This window comes from Bos mutus, chromosome 26 (genome assembly GCF_027580195.1).
Source record: "Bos mutus isolate GX-2022 chromosome 26, NWIPB_WYAK_1.1, whole genome shotgun sequence".
NCBI classification, from domain to species: Eukaryota; Metazoa; Chordata; class Mammalia; order Artiodactyla; family Bovidae; genus Bos; species Bos mutus.
The window spans coordinates 37,391,193-37,405,806 of NC_091642.1; the positions used below are offsets into that span (position 1 = coordinate 37,391,193).

General features: G+C 36.2%; 1 protein-coding gene across 4 annotated transcripts in view; it reads left to right on the forward strand.

Annotated features, from left to right (window-relative positions):
- The window catches only part of IDE (insulin degrading enzyme), a 93,759-nt gene that overhangs the window by 32,559 nt on the left and 46,586 nt on the right, over positions 1–14,614 (forward strand). For all 4 annotated transcript variants that reach the window (XM_070363974.1, XM_070363973.1, XM_070363971.1 and 1 more), the window contains 2 exons: positions 493–700; positions 3,786–3,955. In XM_070363974.1, the coding sequence (XP_070220075.1) occupies positions 493–700; positions 3,786–3,955 (378 nt within the window). The remainder of the gene's footprint in view (positions 1–492; positions 701–3,785; positions 3,956–14,614) is intronic.

The following is a 14,614-nucleotide window of genomic DNA, read 5'->3' on the forward strand; positions in this document are numbered from 1 at the left end:
TCCTGAAGGAAATCAACCCTGAATATTTGTTGGAAGGACTGTTGCTGAAGCTCCAATACTTTGGTTACGTGATGCAAAGAGCCAGCTCATTAGAAAAGACCCTGATGCTGGAAAAGATTGAAGGCAAAAGGAGGAGGGGGCAGCAGAGGATAAGATGGTTAGATAGCATCACCGATGCAATGGCCATGAATTTGAGCAAACTCTAGGAGATAGTGAAGGGGAGAGGGGAGCCTGGCATGCGTAATCCATAGTGTCGCAAAGAGTCAGACACAACTGAGCAGCTGAACAGCGACAGCAAACTGATGTCAAAAGCTAGGGCTAGAATGTAAGTTGTACCATTTAGAGTAGCTTGTACCTAACTTTCTGTGATTATGGTTGGAGTTGCCATTGCTAACAGAAGTTCCAAATCACCTGTGATTCATCTGTCCTTGGTATCTTTCAACATATAAATAAATGATTTATTATATATATATATTTTCCCTTCTCTTTCAGGTTCATTGTCAGATCCTCCAAATATTGCTGGCTTAAGTCATTTTTGTGAACATATGTTATTTTTGGGAACAAAGAAATACCCTAAAGAAAATGAATACAGCCAGTTTCTCAGTGAGCATGCAGGAAGTTCAAACGCCTTCACTAGTGGAGAACATACCAATTACTATTTTGATGTTTCTCATGAACACCTAGAAGGTGCGCTAGACAGGTAATGCTGAAAATACCCTGTGAATTATCTCACTTTGTTGAATTATCATGTTAATAACAGTACTTACTATTTTTACAAAAATGTCTTCACAGCTTTATAGCTTAAACAAGATATTTTAACCAGTATTTTGTTGTTGTTGTTGTTGTTTTAACCAGTACTTTTTGACCCCTGGGTTTTATAAACAGAAAATAATGAGTGATGTTATATATTTACTTTGTAGTAGAGGAGAAATAATGACTTGACTTTAAATTAGCTTTCAGGACTACAAAATGTTTTTTTGACCTATAAAATTTTCACCAGCCTTTCCCATTCTAACTGGTATTGCATATGAGGCATATGATGAAGAATAAACTGTACTCGTGTCATGGATATCTTTTCAAACATATTTCTGTTCCAGAATACAAGAACTTAAATATTCTGTTCTCCTTTATTTCCTCAGTCCTCAAGGATATTTAATGGATACAGAATGTTTTGACCTGCTGTTTCAACCCTGGGGATATTTTGTGAAAGTATTTTCTGGAGCAGCCTCCATTAGGCTAATTAAATTTCTTGGTCAATTTTCTAAGCGGCTAACAGTATTTAATTTTTCATTATATCAGTGATTTGATTCATTGTTTGTTCAAAGTGTAATTTTTCCCTTGGTGAATTTTTATAGTTCTCTGTGTTACCAAGAAGGTGTAATTCTGCAGTGATTTTGATGGATCTATAATGAAGTTTGATTTCACAGTTTTTAATTCTCAGCTTTAATTGCTTATTTAAATTAATAGTCATTTTTTTCCCCAAACCTAATAGTTTGAATTTGTTCTGTAGCACAAAGAACATTAACAGAAGAACAAAGGCATGGGTTCAGGATACAGGACTGGGTCAGAGTAGTCTCTTACTTACTCTAGCTTATGTTTCAGTCTTTAGGCAGCAGCTTTGAGATGTAATCATCTTTTGTATGTATCCCCAGAAGACTTCCATTAATGAGTTCCTTGGGATCATACACCGAATTTAATTTCCTGCTTTACAAATGCCTCAGCAGATGTTCATATAATAGATCTCTGTATGATGGAGGATGTCTGTTACTTGGATCAGAGTGAAAAAAAAAAAAAAGCAGCTTGTATAGGGCATCTTTTAAAAGTACTGATTATACTGTGTCAGAATTATGACCCTTTATGTGGCTTTGTCCAGCTATGGTATGTAGCTATTAGGTACTTTTCCCAGCCTGAGTGTATTGAGGTAGGTGAAAGTGGTTATATGTCCAGAATTATCTGTTTCCGTATATCATTAATTATAGGCTCCAGATAGAGTTTCCCTTCGGGCTGGTATGTGTACAGTACTTAGCACAGGACTGTATTCACTGTGTGCTTAAAATAATACCAAGTAGTGGGAACAGTGTCTTTGATGGCTGCCCTGTGAGGTGCAATTGCTGAGACGTTTGTAAACCCAGGAGTCTCTGGGCCCACTGAATAGCAGTCCCGTTCAGACAGTTTCTGCTCTCAGCTTTATCTGAATTCTGGATGTTTTTTTTTTTTATAAGATGGGGTCTAAATTTAAGAATTACTATATGAAATCATGATTTAAATTGCAACCTGGTGTAAAAGAGTTAATTTATTAACTAAAGGAATCTTAGTTCAGCTTTGGTAGTACTATTAAAGAACAACCTCAAGAAAAATATAGGTTACTTATGTTAAAGTTACACGCCATTTTATTTGTCAAACCACTGCTTTTAAATTTTAAAAATTCTCTTAATATTTCATAAAAGTCCATGATTATATCTTAGTCAAACCACTGTCATATGTTTTTTACACTATTATTTTTTTCACTAATTATAAAGTTCTTAAGAAGGAAAAATATTCAAATAGAGCCTTTTAAATAGGTCACTTAGTTTGTCCTAAAATGCCTGAGTCTTAGTGAAATTGCACTTAAAACTAAATTTAATATTTATTGCCTGAGAACTATCAGCAGCGTTTTCCTTTCTTGGAGAATTAGCCATGTACAACAGAGATTTTTATAAACATCCCAAATTGCAAATCTTAAATAGATAGATTAGATTGCTGTTGTCTTACAAATCTGCCCCACTGTTTTGCAAGTCTGCCCTGACTTTTTATTGTTGTATTGTGATTTATATTAGGAAATATATATTTGGCCTTTGTCCCTTATCCTAGACCATAGCTCCTGAAACTCTTGGAATTTCCTTAGTGTTGAGAGCCATAAAGTTGCATTTTGTTATTTTAATGAAGTGACTTTAGGAAAGTCCCTTGATAATTTGAGGCTAAGTGTTGGTTGCCAGGGGAACCAGCCCTGTATTTAGAAGGTTGGAACTTTCAGTCCACAAGCTGGAGGTTGATTTCAGACACCAATGCCCAGTGATTTACTCAATTCTTTTGAAGTTTGGAGAGCCTACAGATTGGTGAACAAGTGAAGATGTGGGGAGAGTGGCCTACCCAGAGGGCATAGAAGCTCCGTACCCTTCCCACATACTTTGCTTTACACATCTCTTTCATCTAGCTGTTCTTGAATCATATCCTTTTATAATAAATTCAGTAATCTAGTAAGTAAAATGTTTCTCTGAGTCCTGTAGCTGATCTAGAATATTAATTGCACCCAAGGAGGTGGTTGTGGGAGCCTCTGATCTGTGATCTGTAGCGGTTGGTCAGAAGCCCAGGTAACCTGGACCTGTGGTTGGTGTTTGAAGTTGGGGACAGAGAGGAAGGGGTGAGAGGGAGGGATGAGTCTTGTAGGACCTGTGAGATCTCATGATATCAATTGAGTTGAATTTTAGGATACCCAACTGGTGAATTGCTAGGTGATACGGTAACAACACATGGGAATTGTCAAAATCAGAGGTTAATCTTTTTATATTTTCACTAATTAGGTGACATATCTGGGGTAGAGTTCTCTGAATTTACATATGTATAATATTATTTTTTTCTTATATTACTTAGAACTTATGTTCCTTTTCTCTTTGTAGCAGTTTTAGTTTTCTCTGATTCTGTAGAATTCCTATTTCCTAAGTTTCAAACATTTTTTTAAAACATTTTTCTGAGGCCACTCTTAAAATAACAACTTTCAAATTGTTAATTATGTTTCACACCCTTAGATTTGCACAGTTTTTCCTGTGCCCCTTGTTTGATGAGAGCTGCAAAGACAGAGAGGTGAATGCAGTTGATTCAGAACATGAGAAGAATGTGATGAACGATGCCTGGAGACTCTTTCAGCTGGAAAAAGCTACAGGGAATCCCAAACATCCCTTCAGTAAATTTGGAACAGGTTTGTCACCAGCGGCTTTAATGCATTAGTTCTCCTTAACCTCATTTAAACCATGGCCTCTTTGCCCAGTATTGTATTTTACAGCTTAGGATAGAAGATTGCAGAACTCCTTAGAGTTTGGAGCTGATAAGTGGTTGTTATATCATTGTTCCTCCCTGGTCTTTCTTTTTTTTTTTTTTTTAATAATTGTTTATTTGCTTGTGTCGGGTCTTAGTTGCATCATGCATGAGGATCTTTGTTGCAGCAAACAGACTTTAGTTGTGGTGAGTCGACTCTGAAGCACAGAGACTTTGTTGCTCTGTGGCACGTGGGGTCTTGGTTCCCTGACCAGGGTCAAACCTGTGTCCCCTGCATTGCAAGGCAGATTGTTAGCCCCTGGGCCACTAGGGAAGTCCTGCCCTGATATTTCTTAAACCATACCCCTACATGTATGTTGTTTGGCAGGTCTTTGGGGAAACACCTATATTTGACCTAAAAAAAGGGTTAAAGCTTAGGTATTTGAGCTTTGTGCAGAAGGTGATAGGTTAATGATAAGGAAGAGTAACAAAATATGAAACAAGTTTATTGGATAACAAGATATAAAATTAAATTTAGATTTTAGAAATAGTAAGAATGAAGTGGTAATCATTCTTTTAACGGATGAGTAACATTTTGGCTAGTAGTTCAAAAAAAAAGATGTCAATAAGAGTTGGGCTCTTGGCATTGGATTTTTTTTTTAATTGAAGTGTAGTCAGTGTACAATATTATGTAATTTTAAGGTGCACAACAGAAGGATTCTGGCATTGGACTTTGAATGTAATATATGAAATGATATTCTCAAAATTGTAATAACAGTGGCCTAACCAGTTATTTAGCCCTCTAGAGGGTACCTCTGGCCATCCCATACAAATAGGAGTCTAGCTATTTCAGGAGCAGAGCAGTTAAGAGTTGTGAGTAGATATTAACCAGCATTTCAAGGAGAGGAGATAATAGAGCTCTTTATTCTGAATAAATAGGATGTCTACTTCAAGGGTTATTGAATCCCCTACTCCCATTGCCTCTGCCTCTACTATCTATAGATAGGTAAATGCATGGCGTCTGCTCCAGGCCTGACTGTAGAAGATATACAAGGTCCCTGCTGTCAAAGTGCTGCAACATCCTAGTAGAAGATTAGAGATGGGATGACAGGGAGTAGCATAAAATAAATTTAAAGATACCTGATTTTGTAATTGTACCCTTTTTCTTTATTCAGTTTTTCATTAAAAAGTACAGCTAAAATATTTAAATAATACAAAAGTATGTTTTAAAAAAGCAAAAACAAAAAGTTGCCCTTTTCTTTATTGACCGTTGCCATTCCCACTTTACCAGATGTAATCATTGTGAAAGGTTGCTATGATTTTTAAAACACTGCTTTGGGGATTATAAAATAGCATAAAAAAAATAGATTGTTTAGTGTACTTAAATTTATGCTTATAAGTTTATTTTGGGGACTTTTGAAAAAGACTATGAAGCCAGCCTTCTTTCAGTTTGAATATCATTCCAATATATCCAGCAGCAACCAGGGAATTAGCATAGCAAAATAGGAGTCTATAAAAACTCCAATTAGAAGCAGCGATACTGTATTCTTTAGACTTGTAACACTTGGCACCTTGTATCTTTGCTAAGGTGAATATTATGGTCCTTAAAATGTCTATGTAATGATTAATTTTCTGAAAAGTGGCTTTTATAGAGGACATGAGCATACATGGTATATCGAGGGAATATGAATTTAAAAACCAAATTTCAAAATCACTACATCCAATGACTGTTGTCCTTTAAATAGTCCCTTTGGCAGGTTAGGTGCTTCCACCAACAATGCTGCTATTGTCAGAACGTGTTAGAACTCTTTTTTGGGAGTTGCCTCCTTTAAAATGGTCTCACTGGTGATAAATCACAGTCAGCATAATCAGGAAGCAGCCACAGATCTTCCAGAAATAAATCCAGTGAATAAGGTGAGCAGTATTGCCTCTGGTCACAAACACAAAACAATCGTAAGATATCTTAAGGTATCAGGAGTGATAAGTGAAGAAAAACATTGAATGGTCAATTATGTAGAGGTGGAATTTGGGAGCATATTTGTTTTCATAACCTCTGACAAGGCTAGGCAGTTAGTCAACAAAGTATGAAGTAATATAAACAGCTGAGAGGTGAGTTAGCCAGACTTGGTACAAAAGTACAGAAAGTGTGATGTAAGGAATGCAAACACTAAGTTACCTGTTGATTTTAGAAATATAAACTAATGTTGAGCTTTTTTGGAGTAGAGGTTCTGTCCATTGTTAAGGTCACAGACAAGTTTGAAAATGTGATAAAAGCTGTAATAAATACCCTTACTTAAAGTTATTCTTGCAGAACAAACCTTGTCAGAATCATACTTAAGTTACTTTTATTATTATTTTTTAGTAACTTCAGATGATTCTATGAATGTGGCCCATTTTGTCCATCTAGGGAATGTGGTTTATTTTAATATTAATAATACTTTAAAGCTAGGTGTTTTTAAATGAGCAAAGATCAAGCATTGTGTGGTTTTAAGAAAACCTTACAATAAAATGCTTGTCCTTAACAGTACTTTTTCATGTACTGAAAAAGTGGTCAGTGGCTTTCAAACTTTTCTTTATACAACCCACAGTACATTTTATTCACGACACATGTAAGCCACTGGAACAGAAGTTTTACCAAACATTACCTATCTTATATTTTCAGATGTAGTCTGGTACCCTCTGTTATATATATATATTTTTTTTAATTTAGATCTTTCAATACGTTAAATTTATTTCCTCACAATCGAGTGGGTTCCACAGTTTAAGTAATTCAAAGTGATAGGCAGTCATTTCAGTAGACTCAAGAAAAGCATTTGTTAAAACACCTTCATGAACAAAGCAACAAAAAAGCACTCATTCATGAACAAAACAACAAAAAAACTCTTTTTGAGTTGATAAAGGCTTATGTCAAACATGATTAATTCTGCAGTTTCAAAGGGATTTCTGTTGAAAGACAAAAACGAAGAATACCTTCTAATCACTTTTTTTGTTCAGCTCTGCTATAGGTACCAGTCATTACAGGAAGTCAAGGGAAAAAACAAGTGATAAGTAAGAGGTTGAAAGGAAGAAAGAGAAAACTTCTTGCTTCCATATGATATGATTGCAGAAAAAATTCAAGATCTTCAGATTAATCATCAAAAATAAGATAATTCACCACTGTTGTCAAAAGAAGAGAAGCGCTAAAATTGCATTCTTGTATTTTGCGTGTGTGCTCAGTTGCTTCAGTTGTATCTGACTCTTTTGTGACCCCTTGGACTGTAGCCTGCCAGGCTCTTCTGTCCATGGGCTTCTCCAGGCAAAAATACTGGAGTGGGTTACCATGGCCTTCTCCAGATTGAACCTGAGTCTCTTGAGTCTCCTGTATTAGCAGGCAAATTCTTTACCACTAGCGCCACCTGGGTGACCCCTTTTCTTGTATCGATAGTAATCAATTAGAAAAATACTACAGGAAATACTTCGTTCATAATATAAAAATAGCTATAAGGTATTTAAAAATAACACTAACAGAGGAGCAAGAAATATATAATGGATGTAAAAGAATGCCTGAGTAAATGAGAAGATAAACCATGTTCATGGATGGGTAAACTCAATATTACAAGATACATTTCACCCTGAATTTATCTAAATTCAGTATTGTGCCATTTGAAAGCATGAGGTTTTTTTTGTTTTTTTCTTTTTAATAATCTTATAATCTGATTATAAATTAATATGAAAGAGTAAAGGGCCAAGAATAACTAAGATAATTTCGAAGAACAACAAAGAAGACACTACTTCTACCAGGTAGCAAGACTTTAGTTGTTAAAGCAGTGAAATTGATGCAAAAGTACCTGAAGATAACAGTAGAACAGGTTATGAACCCTAGAAGCATATCCACAAATGTTTGGAAACTTAGACATAAGACAGAGGCACATGACAAATGAGTAAGGAAAGGGTGGACCTTTCAATGACTGGTAGAGATGAATAAAATTAGATCTCCTCTCACACCATGCACAAAAATAAATTCTAGGTTGATTGGACCTAATTATAGAAAAAAACTTTATATAACTTTTAGAAGAAAATATTTTTAAAAAATATTAAGCTAGGAAAAGTGTTCTCAAGCGTACATATCACAAACCATATTTTTAATGGTAAAGCATATATTTAAATATAAATTTGATTACATTAAAACTTAAAATTTCTGTTCAGTACAGACACAAAAAAGACAAAGTGAAAATGTTTCCAAAGCAGTATAGCAGATAAGAACGTCTGTAAGTAAGTAAGTAAAAGATAAAAACTTCTGTAAGTAAGTAAGTAAAAGATAAAAGCAGTTCATTAGAGAAAGAGAGATAGGCAAAGGCTATTTAGAGTCAGTTCCTTTGTTTGAAAGCCATTTTTGTAGTTATGTGCTAAATCTGTCTCCACACACGTGTCTCATTAACTCCCTATGTGATCTCTCTAGCCTCAGACTTCAGCCAGGAATCCCACCTCCCAGTAGCAGATTCCTCTGTGATGTAAAGCTTGTTCTCTGATGGCGAGCTGTGCTGAGGTTGAATCATTGTTCTACCACTGACCAGCCAAGAGTAGGCCAGTTTCTTAACTTCTGTAAGCCTCAGTTTCCTCCCATGTCTGGTTGGTATAAAGTGGTTAGCCAAAAGTCTGGTCCTAATAGTACTCAGTAAATGAGAGGTTCTATAATTACAGTATGATAGAGGATCAGTGACATAGTGGTAAAGAATCCTCCTGCCAATGTAGGAGATGCAGGTTCAATTGCTGGGTCAGGAAGATCCCCTTGGAGGAGGAAATGGCAACCCACTCCAGTAATCTTGCCAAAAAGAATCCCATGGACAGAGGAGCTTGGTGGGCTACAAGTCCATGGGGTCATAAAGAGTCAAACATGACTGAGTGACAGAGCACACACACACAGCTGTGAAAAATAGCAAAATTTTAAAAAAGTCTTTGCCATGAAGTTGTGAGGGGCAACCACAACTTGATGCAGTGGGTTTGATGCAGTGATTGTAGGACAGTGTTATTAGAGAAATGTTCTCCTGTTCTCTTTTTAAGCTGAACCACTGGTTGGTGATAACATTCTCTTTGCCCCTTCATTTGTCACTCACATACACCTTTAGTTATAGTTCCACAGTTGCTGATAAATTTTATGCCTTTTCTCTGCCCTGTTGCCTTAAAAAAATTTTTTTTCTCTGCCTCTCCATGAAATAAAAGCAGAAGCAGTTGAATTTTTTAAAGTTGTTTGGAACAGGAAAGGAAAAATTTAGTTCTGATTATTCTTAGTGATCTGTTTCTCTAAACCTAACCCAGCAGACACTGTGGGAGCAACTGGGTTTAGTCAGTCAGCAAAGGAAATAGAAAAAAATCAGGATGTGGGTGAGGGAAACAAAACAGGCACTCCTTAATGGAAAGAAAGACAAAGTGGGAGGGCACCTGGAAACAGAGGGTGGGGCTGTACTTAGATACAGGTGATGTTTTTCTGTCTTAATTGTTACATGACAGTTATGCTTTGTAGCACATACCACAAAGGATTATAGAAATCTGAGTACGGTATTATACATACGCTCAGATTCTCTCTTTGTTGACAAGTAATTTTTTAAAGGTCTTCTACATGTAAAGTGCATTAGAAAATGCAAAGAAGTGTAAATTAATGTCTTTGCACTAAAGATACTTTTAGTTTAGTTGGAGAGGCAAGTCAAACTCAGAATTTCACTGGAGTATAATCTCAGACTTGATTTTCTCTTTTTTCCTCCTTGCCAATTTTTATTGATTGCTGCACTAAGCACTTTGCCTGGATTATTTAACTTAATTCTCACAATATCCCCAGTAGGTACATGCCCTTATTATTTCTATCTTATAGATGAGTGAACTAAGACTTTAGAGAGGTAATTAAATTGCTTAGGGTCACTCAGCTTTTGATTGCTAGAGCCAGGTCTGGTGCCCTTAACCACTGTACTATTCCTCCTGCTTTATGATTGCCTAGAAATAAATTCTCCAGGATCTCAGAGGAGGTGCAAGTTGAATTTTCCTGAAGGGTGGGTAGGATTGTCTTAAGAAGAGGAAGAGTCACTCTTAGAAGAAAAGGAACTATTATTTATTGTATGAGCATTAAGTGCCACCCACTGGGCAGACGTTTTACCTAATATGATTTCACTTAACCTTCACCACAGTACTGAAATTTTCATCATCCATTTGACAGATGCCAAAATTAATGCTGACAGAATAAGTAGACCAAAGTTTCATAGGCTTGTGGGGGATACAGGGTGGAGGGAAAAGAGGGAGGCTGGTAGTAGAAGTGTCTGTAGGTTATGGGATTCAGTATCAGGTCAGCCTGAACTTCAAGTCTGTGTTTCTTATGATAATGGTAGTGAAAGTGAAAGTCGCTCAGTCGCGTCCGATTCTTGGCGACCCCATGGACTGTACAGTCCATGAAATTCTCCAGGCCAGAATACTGGAGTGGGTAACCTTTCCCTTCTCCAGGGGATCTTTGCAACGCAGGGATCGAACCCAGGTCTCCCACATTGCAGATGGATTCTTTACCAGCAGAGCCACAAGGGAAGCCCAAGAATACTGCAGTGGGTAGTCTATCCCTTCTCCAGCGGATCTTCCCAACCCGGGAATCGAGATGTTAGGTTGACCCCCAAAATCATGATGAGAGACAAAGACCAAGGAGTGAGCCCAGTGTCGTTTGGAGAACCTGAGTTAGAGAAGTTTGGCCATAATAAAGGATGCTTTTGTAGGAAGGAGTAGGGAAATAGATTAGAACCAAAAAATATTGTGAAATATCAGCCAGAAGGTAGTTGAACACCTCATGATACACTGGGATGATGATAATGACACAAAATTTAGACCCCAGTAAAAGTTACTTACTTTTTTCTCCATTTCGTCTCTCCATTCCTTTCTAAGTGAACAATTTGGAACATATAAAAGTAGACAAAATATTGTTAAGAACCCTGCGTATACATCACTTTGCCCCTGGCCAGTCCTATCTGACCCACATTCCCAGTCACCATCTTACATTATTTTGAAGAGATCCCAGACATCATATCATCACACATATTTCAATATATGTCTGTAAAGATAATGACTCTTTAAAAAACATGGTAAAAGTACCATTATCATTAATATCACCAACTATGCAGGTAGTGTTCAAATTCTAGTTGTCTAATGAAAGTTTTAATTTTTAAAATTTATTTGAATTAGGATCCACTTAAGTTTCAAATAGTCTATTAGTTTCAAATAGTCATCTCTCTCCTCCACTCCCTCCTTTTGACTCCCTGGAATTTATTTATTGAAAATCAGGATGTTTGTTATGTAGGACTTTTCATAGCCTAGCTTTTGCTGATTGCATTCCCAGCAACATAGTTTAATATATTCCTCTTTCTTCTGTATTCCCACAAGTTGGCAGTTGGATATAGAGGCCTGATTAGATTCATGTTTATCTGTTTTTGAAGAAGGCTTCATAGATGGTGATGTGTTCTTTCGTTGGGGGGCATGTAATGTCTAGTTTGCTCTCTGTTTATGTTGATAACAACCGTCCTCAAATGCATCACCCCTGTAATTTTAATTCTGTTACTTTTTCTCATATTGATTTGCTTGAGTACTACTATAAAAAGAAAATCTCCTTTTCTGCTATTTGGCTCCCCAGCGGTACAGTTATAGAAAAAAGCAAGATAAATGTTTGATTCATTCCCTTTATTTACCAGTTTTCAAAATATTGAGTTGGGTCCCTGGCATCTTTGACTGATGACTAATTTTTTTTTTTTTTTTTTTAGTATCATGATAATTCATAGATATAAAAATATTTGATATGGTTTAGACCGCTTAGTCATTTATTATTCTCCAGGTTTTTCCATGGCTTTTATTAATACCTTTTTTTCCCCCCATAGGAAATGTGTCTATGGAAAACTAGAAATTTAAGTGTACAGTTGCTTTATTGTGGCATTTAAGAGGCTTTCACTTCAAGTCCCCTTTCTTTAGTAACTCATGTCTCACACTTGCATGTCCTTACCCAGATGCAGAAGAATTATCCTTTTTAATTTTTTAGGAAAATTCATAGATATCCAAAGACTTTGGTTTCTTTCAGGATTTTTAGAAGATTTCTATAGCAAGAAAAAAGAGATTTTTTTTTTAATCTTTAAAAAAAAAAAAGATTATAATAATTCCAAGTAACTAACTGTAGATATATTAAACTAACCTTCAGGATCTTGGGTTTTCAGAGAACAGTTCAGAGTTTCATGGTTATAATTAACAAATAGACTTTTCCTTGAGAACCTATGAGACATATAGTTGGAGACAACTTTGATTTCTCAAACATATTTCTAAAACTTCAAACTCAGTCTTTCCCACAGAGTATAAGAATTATTTGGCTGGCTTTAGAATTTTCCAAGAAAATACATTCTGTTTACTTGAAAATCAGCACTCATAGACATTAGTACTGAGTTTGTAAGCCTTTTTTTAAAAAATAGGATTTATAGTTCATGTGAAGAACTGGAGAAGGAAATGGCAACTTACTCCATTATTCTTGCCTGGGAAATCCCATGGACAGAGGAACCTGGTGGGTCATAGTCCATGGAGTTGCAGTCAAACACAACTGAGTGAGTGAGCACACATAGTTCTTGTAATGAAAATATAGAATAAAATTTACTGATCTTACAATATACAAAACCCTCTTCAATATCCGTTAATCACTTTTCATAAATTTCATAGCAACCCAAGTTCCTGTTAAGTAATTATTGTCTGATAGATGCTATGCTGAGCCTTAGCACAGATAATTCATTTAATCCTCATAGCAATCCTGTGAGATTGGTTCTCATGATTCTTATTTATGAGTAAGAAAAGTGGAGCTTAGAGAGGTAAAGAAACTTGCCTGTGCCTCACAGCTAGGGTCAGGGTTTGACCCTTTTTCTTAACAACTGGGCATGTATCCATGTTGAGATATTTGTAGACTTTTCCAGGGTTGCTTAATTAGAAGATGATGGAGTCAGGATGAGAAACCCTGAATCTCCCAATCTCCAAGCCAGTGCTCTCTCCTAGCAGGCCCAGAGTGGAAGGTCCCAGTGAGTCAGCAACCCTGACAGCCTCAGTCTTCTGCTGGAGCTTACTCTTATGGTGACAGAGCCAGAAAGGTAGGATTCAAGATTTATGTAGCAGCATTTTAATTTGATAGAAGTGTCCCTGCTGACTTAGTGCTAAATGAGGACAATATATGTGTAGAGACTGAACTGGTATTTGTTATCCCAGCCATATTCACATTGCTGTCCACATACAGATTCTTAGGCAGAGGAAGGTTATCTGGACCATTTACAGAGCTTTCTTCCCTACTTTAATGACACGGATCCTATGCTATATTCAGAAGCCAGGACCTCCTACAATTCAAATCATAATAAAAGTAGCTTCAACTGGTTGTCTATTTTCTTCTATACATCAAGTATTATATTCATTTCTTTAATGTTTTTACAGATTTATTATTTGTCATAAAAGAGATTAGTACAAAAGCTTGGCCCAGGTCATTCTTTACACACTACTTGAAGAAACAGAATGTTTCAAGTACAGTTGAGCGTCTGTTGCACAATTCCCTAATTGCATTTTCCTCCCTGCTCCCAAGTGATAACATTGCTAAGTCATGCATTTATTTCTAAGCAATGTGTTGTATAGTTTTTTAGTTTTATAAAAACGGTATTTTGTAACTAATCTCTACCACTTGTATTTTTTCATTTAATGTATATTTGTAGGAGTTATCCATATTGGTGAATGTGTTTCTGATAAATTTTTTTTGCTGCTTTCTGAAAAATGTATTGAATACATTACTATTCTTTATCCTTTTTCCTATTGATTCAATAGTGCTGCTATAAACATTCTTACACATGTTTTCTTGTACACAGAGTTCTCTAGGGTTCTAGGAGTGAAACTCTGGGAGTAGAATTACTGTGTATTAGGATATGTACATCTTTAGATTGCACAGATATTGCCAAATTGTTTCTTATAGTAGTTGATCCAGTTTGCACTCCCTTATGCAGCATCTGAGTTCTCGTTTCACCACAATGCTTGGTATCATCAGACTTTTATTCTATTAATTGGTTGTTAAATATTAGTCTTACACTTTTTTACACTTTTTTTTTTTTAATTTGGTGTATGTCTACCAATGTCGGGACAGCAGATTGAGCCTAAGGAAGTCTTGTTCAAGGTCATGTAACCAGAAGACGATTGACCCTGGATTAGCTGATAGCTCTGCTCACACCAAAGCAGCGCTTGTTCATCTGCACCTCCCTACCTGGGGATGATGGCTCTGATAGCAACAGAGTCTGCTCAGTAATTTAAGTATTCTCTGTGTTATGTCCTGCTTTTCTGTTCATTTCCTCAACTATTTCTTGAGAACTTCCACTAGCTAGCCTTCTTGTTTTTAAAAAACTTTTTTAAAAGATTTAATAAAAGGGTTAATCAACTTAATAACTAGCCTGACTCTTTGGCCCATTTACTCCTAGTATTCATGTTTTTCTGTCAATGTATTAAGAGCTTACTGTCTGACCCCAAGAGAGTCATAGTGGAGACCATTTCCTCTTTCTAATTCAGGAGCGTCTTAGGATACAGGACTGGCATTCTGGGCTGTGTTCCTAAA